The sequence below is a fragment of the Catharus ustulatus genome, chromosome 33 (assembly GCF_009819885.2).
Source record: "Catharus ustulatus isolate bCatUst1 chromosome 33, bCatUst1.pri.v2, whole genome shotgun sequence".
Lineage (NCBI taxonomy): Eukaryota > Metazoa > Chordata > Aves > Passeriformes > Turdidae > Catharus > Catharus ustulatus.
This window is the reverse complement of record NC_046253.1, coordinates 1,078,835-1,089,143: the sequence shown is the minus strand read 5'-3', so window position 1 is coordinate 1,089,143 and position 10,309 is coordinate 1,078,835. Positions and strand designations below refer to the sequence as shown.

Below are 10,309 nucleotides of genomic sequence, written 5' to 3'. Positions count from 1 at the left end.
TCAATGAACAGTCACCAAAAAATTCATGAAAACCACACAAAAATTTTTTAAAAATCCCTAAAAAAATAAAATTGTTAAAAAATCACAGAAAATTCCCAAAAATCCTCAAATGAAGGGCTAAAAAAAAATCAGGATTTCTTTGGGATTGGCTCCAATCCAAGCTTTAAAATCCCTGAAAAATTCCTTGGATTAAATTTTAACCCTGTGGAGGGGGAGGAGGAACCGGAACAATCCTGGGATTGTTCCCAGATTTCTCCTGATCCCAAAAATCCCAAAAAAATCCCAAAAAAATTCCCAAAAAATTCCCCCAAAAATCCCGGGATGGACGAGGAGGAGCTCCAGGACGACCTGCGCCGATACTCAGGTGGAAATTCTGAATTTTTCCTGTTTTTTCCATGGGTTTTTCCAAAGTTTTTTCCTTCCCTTTTCCTCCCCTGAGCAGGGAATTTGGATAATCCCAAAAATTCCCATCCTGGGAGCTTCAAATTCCTGGAAATCCTAAAAGAAATCAGGAAATAATTGAGAAATAATTAAAATTAATTCACCAATAATTCCTTAAATAATCCCCAAAATAATTCCCAAAATCATTCCTAAATTAATGATTGGAACAAGTGATCGAAATTAAATAATTCTGGAATTAATTAGGAATGAATCCTGGAATAATTGCCAATAAAAGGATCCCAAATCCTGGGAATTTTCCCCAATTTTTCCTCTCTTGGAGCAGAACTGGGTTATTGATTAATCCCCAGATAAACAGAGCAGGAAAAACTGAGGGGAAATCCTGGGTAAAGAGGGGAAATTTTCCTTGGATTTTCCTGAAATTTTTCTTCTTTTTCCTTGAAAATTTCTTTGATTTTCCCTGATTTTTTACCTTGATTTTCCCTGAATTTTTCCTTGATTTTCCACAAATTTTTCCTTGATTTTCTCTTAATTTTTCCTTGATTTTCCCTGAATTTTTCCTTAATTTTCCTTGATTTTTTCCTTTATTTCTTTACTTTTCCCCATCTTCTCTCATTTTCCCTGTTTTCCCCTATTTTATCCCCATTTTCCACTATTTACTCCCATTTTATCCCATTTTTATCCTGCCTTATCCCATTTTCCCCCACTTTTTCCATCTCCCACATTTATCCCCCCACCATTTCTCCCATTTCTCTCATTTTTCTCACAATTTTTTTCTCTTTTTATTCCAATTTTTCCTGGTTTTATTCCCATTTTCCTCTCAATTTTTCCCATTTTGATTTCCATTTTTATTTCCATTTTTCTCCCCATTTTTCTCCCCATTTTTCTCTCAATTTTCCCTGTTTTTATTCCCATTTTTCCCATTTTTCTCCCCATTTTTCCTGGTTTTATTCCCATTTTTTTGGTTTTATTCCCATTTTTCTCCCCATTTTTCCCATTTTTATCCCAGTTTTTCCCATTTTTCCCATTTTTCTCCCCATTTTTCCTGGTTTTATTCCCATTTTTTTGGTTTTATTTCCATTTTTATCCCCATTTTTCCCATTTTTCCCATTTTTCCCATTTTTCTCCCCATTTTTCTTGGTTTTATTCCCATTTTTCTCTCAGTTTTTCCCATTTTTCCTGGCTTTATCCCCATTTTTCCTGGTTTTATTCCCATTTTTTTGGTTTTATTCCCATTTTTTTGGTTTTATTCCCATTTTTCTCTCAATTTTCCCATTTTTATCCCAATTTTCCCATTTTCCCCGTTTTTCTCCCCATTTTTCCTGGTTTTATTCCCATTTTTTGGTTTCATTCCCATTTTTATCCCCATTTTCCCCATTTTTCTCTCAATTTTCCCCATTTTTCTCTCAGTTTTTCCCATTTCCCCTATTTCTCTCTCAATTTTTCCTGTTTTTCTCTCAGTTTTTCCCATTTTTCCTGGTTTTATTCCCATTTTTCCTGGTTTTATTCCCATTTTTTTTGGTTTTATTCCCATTTTTCTCTCAGTTTTTCCCATTTTCCCTTTTTTCTCCCCATTTTTCTCTCAATTTTCCCTGTTTTTCTTTCAGTTTTCCCCATTTTTCCCATTTTTCTCCCCATTTTTCTCCCTATTTTCCCCATTTTTCTCCCCATTTTTTGGTTTTATTCCCATTTTTCTCTCAATTTTCCCCATTTTTCTCTCAGTTTTTCCCATTTTCCTGTTTTTCTCCCCATTTTTCCTGGTTTTATTCCCATTTTTTTGGTTTTATTCCCATTTTTTTGGTTTTATTCCCATTTTTTTGGTTTTATTCCCATTTTTATCCCCATTTTTTCCATTTTCCCCAATTTTCCCCATTTTTCTCTCAGTTTTTCCCATTTTCTCCATTTTTCTCCCCATTTTTTTTTTGTTTTATTCCCATTTTCCTCTCAGTTTTTCCCATTTTTCCCATTTTTCTCCCCATTTTTCTGGTTTTATTCCCATTTTTTTGTTTTATTCCCATTTTTCTCTCAATTTTCCCTGGTTTTCTCCCCATTTTCCCCATTTTTCTCTCAATTTTCCCCATTTTTATCCCCATTTTCCCCATTTTTCTCCCCATTTTTCCCATTTTTATCCCGATTTTTCCCATTTTTCTCCCAATTTTCCCCATTTTTCTCTCATTTATTCCCATTTTTCTCATTTCTCTCCCCATTTTGCAGCCCCCTCGGTGCTCCCCGCCCGCCTGCGCTCCTTCCCGGCCGTGTACCTGAGCCTGGCTCTGAGCTCGCTGCTGCTGCTCGTCCTCAGCGCCCTGGCCCTGGCCAGAGGTGGGACCTGCCCCAAATTCCCCAAAATTCACCCCAAAATTCACCACAAAATTCACCCCAAAATTCACACAAAATCCCAAAAAATTAAAAAAAAATTACACAAAAATTCCCACAAACTTTCCTCAAAAATTCCCACAAAATTCAAAAAAAGTTCCTAAAATATCGCCAAAAACTACCTGAAATTCCCACAAAATTTCCACAAATTTCCACAAAAATTCCCACAAATAATCCCACAAAATTCCCACAAAAATTCCCCCAAAATTTCCAGAAAATCATCACAAAATTCCCACAAATTTCCCAGAATTCCCAAAATTCCTGAATTCCCAAAATTCCCTAATACCAAAATTCCCAAATCCCAAATTCCCTGAATTCCCAAAATTTCAAAATCCCAAATTCCCATATCCCAAAATTCCCAAATCTCAAAATTCCCAAATCTCAAAATTCCCATATCCCAAAATTCCCCAAATCCCCAAATCCCTGAATTCCCTAAATTCCCAAATCCCAAAATTTCCTGATTTCCCAAATCCCAAATTCTTTGAATTCTCAAATTCCCAAATTCCAAATTCCCAAAATCCCCAAATCCCAAATTCCTTGAATTCCCAAAATTTCAAAATCCCAAATTCCCAAATCTCAAAATTCCCATATCCCAAAACTCCCCAAATCCCTGAATTCCCTAAATTCCCAAATCCCAAAATTTCCTGAATTCCCAAATCCCAAATTCTTTGAATTCTCAAATTCCCAAATTCCCCAAATCCCCAAATTCCTGAATTCCCAAAATTTTCAAATCCCTGAATTCCCAAATCTCAAAATTCCCAAATCTCAAAATTCCCATATCCCAAAATTCCCCAAATCCCTGAATTCTCTAAATTCCCAAATCCCAAAATTCCCAAAATCCCCAAATCCCAAATCCCTGAATTTCCAAATCTCAAAATTCCCAAAATCCCAAAATTTCCAAATCCCAAAATTCCCAAAATCCCCAAATCCCTGAATTCTCTAAATTCCCAAATCCCTGAATTCCCAAATCCCAAAATTCCCCAATCCCAAAATTCCCAAATCCCAAAATTTCCAAATTCCCAAATTCTGGAATTCCCAAAATTCCCATATCCCAAAATTTCCTGAATTCCCAAATCCCAAATTCCCAAATCTCAAAATTTCCAAAATTCCCTAATTCCAAAATTTCCTAAATTCCCAAATTCCTGAATTCCCCAATTCCCAAATCCCAAAATTCCCTGAATTCCCAAATCCCAAATTCCTTGAATTCTCAAATTCCCAAATCTCAAAATTCCCAAAATCCCAAAATTTCCAAATCCCAAAATTCTCTGAATTCCCAAATCCCAAATTCCTTGAATTCTCAAATTCCCAAATTCCCAAATTCCTGAATTCCCAAAATTCCCAAATCCCTGAATTCCCAAATTCCCAAATCTCAAAATTCCCAAATTCTGAAATTCCCTAAATTCCCAAATTCCCAAAATTCCCAAATTCCTGAATTCCCCAAATCCCCAAATTCCAAAATCCCCAAATTCCCAAATTCCCAAAATTCCCAAAATCCCCAAATCCCAAATTTTCAGGAATTTTTCCCATTTTTTCCTCCCCAGTTTCCTCCATTTCCTCCAAACTCCTCCAGGAGCCCCCGGAGCGGAATTTTTCCGACTGGGATTCCTTCTGTAAGTCCCAAAATTCCCAAAATTCCCAAAAATCCCAAAATTTAGGGGGAGAAAATTCCAAAATCCCAAAATCTGGGGCATTTTTGGGGCAAAAAAAATTCAATTTGAGGGAATTTTCAGGGAGAAAAACCCAAAATTCCCAATTTTTGCAGAATTTTTTGGGAGAAAAATTCCAAATTCCCAACAAAAAAAATCAATTTTTGGGGCAGGAAAATCCCTTAAAAATTAATTTTTCAGGCAGAAAAATCCTTAATAAAAATCAATTTTTGAGGTTTAAAATTATGTAAAAAAAATCAATTTTTGGGGCAGAAAAATCCTTAATAAAAATCAATTTTGGGCTGAAAAATCCCTAAAAAAATCAAATTTTGGGGGCAGAAAAATCCCTAAAAAAATCAATTTTTGGAAGGGAAAAATCCCTAAAAAAATCAATTTTTGAGGTTTAAAATAATATTAAAAAAATCAAATTTTGGGGCAGAAAAATCCCTAAAAAATCAGGTTTTGGGGTGGAAAAATCCCTAAAAAAAAAATTTTGGGGGGAGAAAAATCCTTTAACAAATCAATTTTTGGGCAGAAAAATCCCTAAAAAATTAATTTTGGGGTGGAAAAATCCCTAAAAAAATCAATTTTTGGGGCAGAAAAATCCTTTTAAAAATCAATATTTGGAGCAGAAAAATCCCTAAAAAATTAATTTTTGAGTCAGAAAAATCCCTAAAATATAAATTTTTGAGATGCAAAATCTGTTTTAAAAAAATCAATCTTTGGGCAAAAAAAATCCCTTTAAAAAAATCAATTTTTGGACCGGAAAAATCAATTTTTGGGGCAGAGAAACCCCTAAAAAATTCAATTTTGGGGCCATTTTTTCGCGGAAAAAAGCGTCAGAACCCCAAAATTCTGCGGATTTTCCCCGGATAAAATTCCCAGAATTCCCAAAATTCCCAAATTTCCCCAAATTCCCGAATTTCCTCCGCAGTGTTCCCGTGTGGGGCGCACTCCCCGGACTGGCAATATTTCTCCGGGCACTGTTATTATTTCTCGCTGACGCGGCTGAGCTGGGAGCGAGCGCGGGAGCAGTGCCGGGAGCGCCGCGCCCACCTGGCCGTGGTGGGCAGCTATGCTGAGCAGGTGAGACTAAATCTTAGTCCTGAGACTAAATCTTAGTCCTGAGATTAAATCTTAGTCCTGAGACTAAATCCCAAATCCTAAATCCTGAGCCCAAATCCCGAACCCAAACCCAAATCCCAAAGGGAATTCTCAAGCACACACCTGGCCGTGGTGGGCAGCTATGCTGAGCAGGTGAGACTAAATCACTAATCCTGAGACTAAATCTTAGTCCTGAGACAAATCCCAAATCCTAAATCCTGAGCCCAAATCCCGAAGGGAATTCCCAATGCCGGGAGCGCCGCGCGCACCTGGCCTATGCTGAGCAGGTGAGACTAAATCCTAATCCTGAGACTAAATCCTAATCCTGAGACTAAATCCTGACTCTAAATCCTGAGCCCAAATCCCAAATCCAAACCCAAATCCCAAAGGGAATTCCCAAGCACACCTGGCCGTGGTGGGGAGCTTCCCTGAGCAGGTGAGACTAAATCCTAATCCTGAGACTAAATCCCAATCCTGAGACTAAATCCCAATCCTGAGACTAAATCCCAAACCCAAATCCAAACTCAAATCCCAATCCCAAATCCCAGCTCCCAAATCCCAATCCCAAATCCCAGATCCCAATTCCAACAATCCCAAATTCCAATCCCAACAATCCCAATGATCCCAATCCCAATCTCAAACCCCAGATCCCAAATTCCAGCTCCCAAGTCCCAAATCCCAATCCCAAATCCCAACAATTCAAGCTCCCAAATCCCAGATCCCAATCCCAAATCCCAATTCCAAATCCCAATCCCAATCCCATTCCCAACGATCCCAAACCCCAACTCCCAAATCTCAAATTCCAATCCCAACAATCCCAAATCCCAAATCCCAGCTCCCAATCCCAATCCAAACAATCCCAATCCCAACAATCCCAATGATCCCAATCCCCAATCCCAATCCCCAATCCCAAATCCCAATCCCAACAATCTCAGCTCCCAAATCCCAGATCCCAATAGTGATCCCAACCATCCTAATGATCCCAATGATCCCAATCCCAAATCTCAAATCCCAATCCCAAACCCAAATCCCAATCCCAAATCACAATCCCAACAATCCCAATGATCCCAAATCCCAAACCCCAATCCCAATCCCAAACCCAAATCCCAACAATCCCAAACCCCAGCACCCAATCCCAACAATCCCAGCTCCCAAATCTCAATCCCAATCCCAAATCCCAGCTCCCAGATCCCAAATCACAATCCCAACAAACCCAGCTCCCAAATCCCAGATCCCAAACCCTAATCCTAAATCCCAATCCCAAACCCCAACAATCCCAAATCCCAGCTCCCAATCCCAAGTCCCAATGATCCCAAATCCCAGATCACAATCCCAAACCCTAATCCTAAATCCCAATCCCAAATCCCATATCCCAATCCCAAATCCCAGCTCCAAATCCCAATCCCAAATCCCAAATCCCAGTCCCAACAATCCCAGCTCCTAAATCCCAATCCCAAACCCCAACAATCCCAATCCCAACAATCCCAATCCCAAACCCCAATCCCAAATCCTAATGATCCCAAATCCCAGATCCCAAACCCCAATCCCAATCCCAAACCCCAAACCTCAGCTCCCAGCTCCCAGATCCCAGATCCCAATCCCAAATCCCAATCCCAAACCCCAACCCCAAATCCCAGTCCCAACAATCCCAATGATCCCAATCCCAAACCCAATCTCAAACCCCAGCTCCCAAATCCCAGATCCCAATCCCAAATCCCAATCCCAAATCCCAGCTCCCAATCCCAAATCCTAATCCCAAACCCAAATCCCAACAATCCCAAACCCCAGCACCCAATCCCAACAATCCCAGCTCCCAAATCTCAATCCCAATCCCAAATCCCAACAATTCCAACCCCCAAATCCCAATCCCAACAATCCCAGATCCCAATCCCAAACCCCAATCCCAACCCCAACCCCAAACCCCAGCTCTCTAATCCCAATCCCAAACCCCAAATCCCAATCCCAAATCCCAGCTCCCAGATCCCAATCCCAAATCACAATCCCAACAATCCCAATGATCCCAATCCCAAATCCCAATCCCAAACCCCAAATCCCAGCCCCGCTCCCGCCCCGCAGCAGTTCCTGATGTCGCGCACGCGCAACGAGCGCTTCTGGATCGGCCTCACGGACCAGAACTCCGAGGGCACCTGGGAATGGATCGATGGCAGCGACTACGCATCGACCTTCACGTGAGGCCGACCCCAAAATCCCCCCAAAATCCCAAAAATTCTGATCAAAATCCCAAAAATTCTGATCAAAATCCCAAAATTCCACCCCAAAATCCCAACATTTCTGAGCAAAATGGTGAAATTCCACCTCAAAATCCCAAAATTCCACCCCAAAATCCTGGGAACCCCCAAAATCCCCAAATCTCGTCTCAAAATCCTAAAATCCCACCCCAAAATCCCAAAATTTCATCTCAAAATCCCAACATTTCTGAGCAAAATGGTGAAATTCTGCCCCACAATCCCAAAATTTCATCTCAAAATCCCCAAATTCTGCCCCACAATCCCTCCCCAAAATCCTGGGAGCCCCCAAAATCCCAAAAGTTCTGATCAAAATGGTGAAATTCTGCCCCAAAATCCCAACATTCCATCCCAAAATCCCAAAATTTTTAAATAAAATCCCAAAATCCCACCCCAAAATCCTGGGAGCCCCCAAAATCCCCAAATTCCACCCCAAAATCCCAAAATTTCTGAGCAAAATGGTGAAATTCTGCCCCAAAATCCCAAAATCCCACCCCAAAATCCCAAAATTCTGCCCCAAAATCCCAAAATTCCACCCCAAAATCCTGGGAACCCTCAAAATCCCAAAAATTCATCTCAAAATCCCAAAACCCCACCCCAGAATCCTGGGAGCCCCCAAAATGCCAACATTTCATCTCAAAATCCCAAAATTCTGCCCCAAAATTTCCGAGCAAAATGGTGACAGTCTGCCCCAAAATCCTGGGATTCCACCCCAAAATCCCAACATTTCATCTCAAAATCCCAAAATCCCACCCCAAAATCCTGGGATCCCACCCCAAAATCTCAAAATTTAATCTCAAAATCCCAAAATTCTGCCCCAAAACCCCAGGATTCCACCCCAAAGTGGTGAAATTGTGCCCCAAAATCCCAAAATTCCACCCCAAAATCCTGAGATTCCCCCCAAAATTCATAATTTGGATTTTTCTGGGAATTTTACTCCCAAAAATCCTGAAATTTTACCCAATTCCCACCCAAAAAACCCTAAAAAAAAATCAAAATTTCTCCTGAATCCCCCCTAAAAAATTCAGATTTTTTTTCATTTCTCCCCATCCCTAATTTGGGATTTTCCAAGTAATTTTACTCCCAAAAATCCGAATTCCCTCCCAAAAACCCCTAAAAAAATCAGAATTTTTACCAAAATTCCCTCTTAAAAAAATCAGATTTTTTTTTTCATTTTCCAACCGAAATTTTGGATTTTTTCCAGGAATTTTACTCCCAAAAATCCTGAAATTTTACCAGATTCCCTCCCAAAAACCCCTGAAAAAAAATCAAAATTTCTCCTGAATCCCTCCTAAAAAATTCAGATTTTTTTTTTATTTTTCAAGGAATTTTACCCCCAAAATCCTGAAATTTTACTGAATTCTCACCCAAAAACCCCTAAAAAATCAGAATTTTTACCAAAATTCCCCCTTAAAAAATCAGAAATTTTTTTTTTTCATTTTCCAACCCAAATTTTGGATTTTTCCAGGAATTTTACTCCCAAAAATCCTGAAATTTTATCAAATCCCCTCCCAAAAACCCCTTAAAAAAAATCAAAATTTCTCCTGAATCCCCCCTAAAAAATTCAGATTTTTTTTTGATTTTTCAAGGAATTTTACCCCCAAAAATCCTGAAATTTTACCCAATTCCCACCCAAAAAACCCTAAAAAATCTGAATTTTTACCAAAATTCCCCCTTAAAAAATCAGAATTTTTTTTCATTTCCCCCCATCCCAAATTTTGGGATTTTTCAAGTAATTTTACTCCCAAAAATCCGAATTCCCTCCCAAAAAACCCTAAAAAAATCAGAATTTTTACCAAAATTCCCCCTTAAAAAAATCAGATTTTTTTTTTCATTTTCCAACCCAAATTTTGGATTTTTTCCAGGAATTTTACTCCCCAAAATCCTGAAATTTTACCAAATTCCCTCCCAAAAACCCCTAAAAAATCCGAATTTTTACCAAAATTCCCCCTTAAAAAATCAGAATTTTTACCAAAATTCCCCCTTAAAAAATCAGAATTTTTTTTTTTTCATTTCCCAACCCCAATTTGATTTTTTCCCAGGTTTTGGAAGGAGGGGGAGCCCAACGACAGCGGCAGGAACGAGGATTGCGCTCACCTCTGGCTGGGCGGGAAGTGGAACGACGTTCACTGCACCTTCGAGTGCTTCTTCATCTGCCAGCGCCCCCTGCGCCCAAAATCCTCAAATTCCCACTGAGATTCCACATTCCTGAAAAATTCCTCAATTTCCTGAGCCAAAATCCCAAAATTCCTGAATTTCCTGAGCCAAAATCCCAAAATATCCTGAATTTTCTGAGCTAAAATCCCCAAAATTCCTGAATTTCCTGAGCCAAAATCCCCAAATTCCCACTGAAATTCAACCCAAAATTCCAAAATATCCTGAATTTCCTGAGCCAAATTCCCCAAATTCCCACTGAAATTCGACCCAAAATCCCAAAATATCCTGAATTTCCTGAGCCAAATTTCCAAATATTCTGAATTTTCTGAGTCAAAATCCAAAAATATTCTGAATTTCCTCAGCCAAAATCCCAAAATATCC

At 39.2% G+C, this 10,309-nt stretch overlaps 1 protein-coding gene across 2 annotated transcripts; it reads left to right on the top strand.

Moving 5' to 3' along the window:
• Positions 1–304: 304 nt before the first annotated feature.
• LOC117009499 (hepatic lectin-like) lies at positions 305–10,018 on the top strand. Of its 2 annotated transcripts, none has more exons than XM_033083742.1 (6): positions 305–364; positions 2,614–2,721; positions 4,317–4,385; positions 5,356–5,507; positions 7,605–7,714; positions 9,814–10,018. In XM_033083742.1, the coding sequence occupies exons 1-6, from the start codon at positions 322–324 to the stop codon at positions 9,965–9,967; spliced, it is 636 nt and encodes a 211-aa protein (XP_032939633.1). In that variant the 5' UTR covers positions 305–321; the 3' UTR covers positions 9,968–10,018. The 2 variants fall into 2 exon arrangements, with proteins under 2 accessions (XP_032939633.1, XP_032939632.1); XM_033083741.1 differs by having other exon boundaries at positions 7,602–7,714.
• The last annotated feature ends 291 nt before the right edge of the window (positions 10,019–10,309 follow it).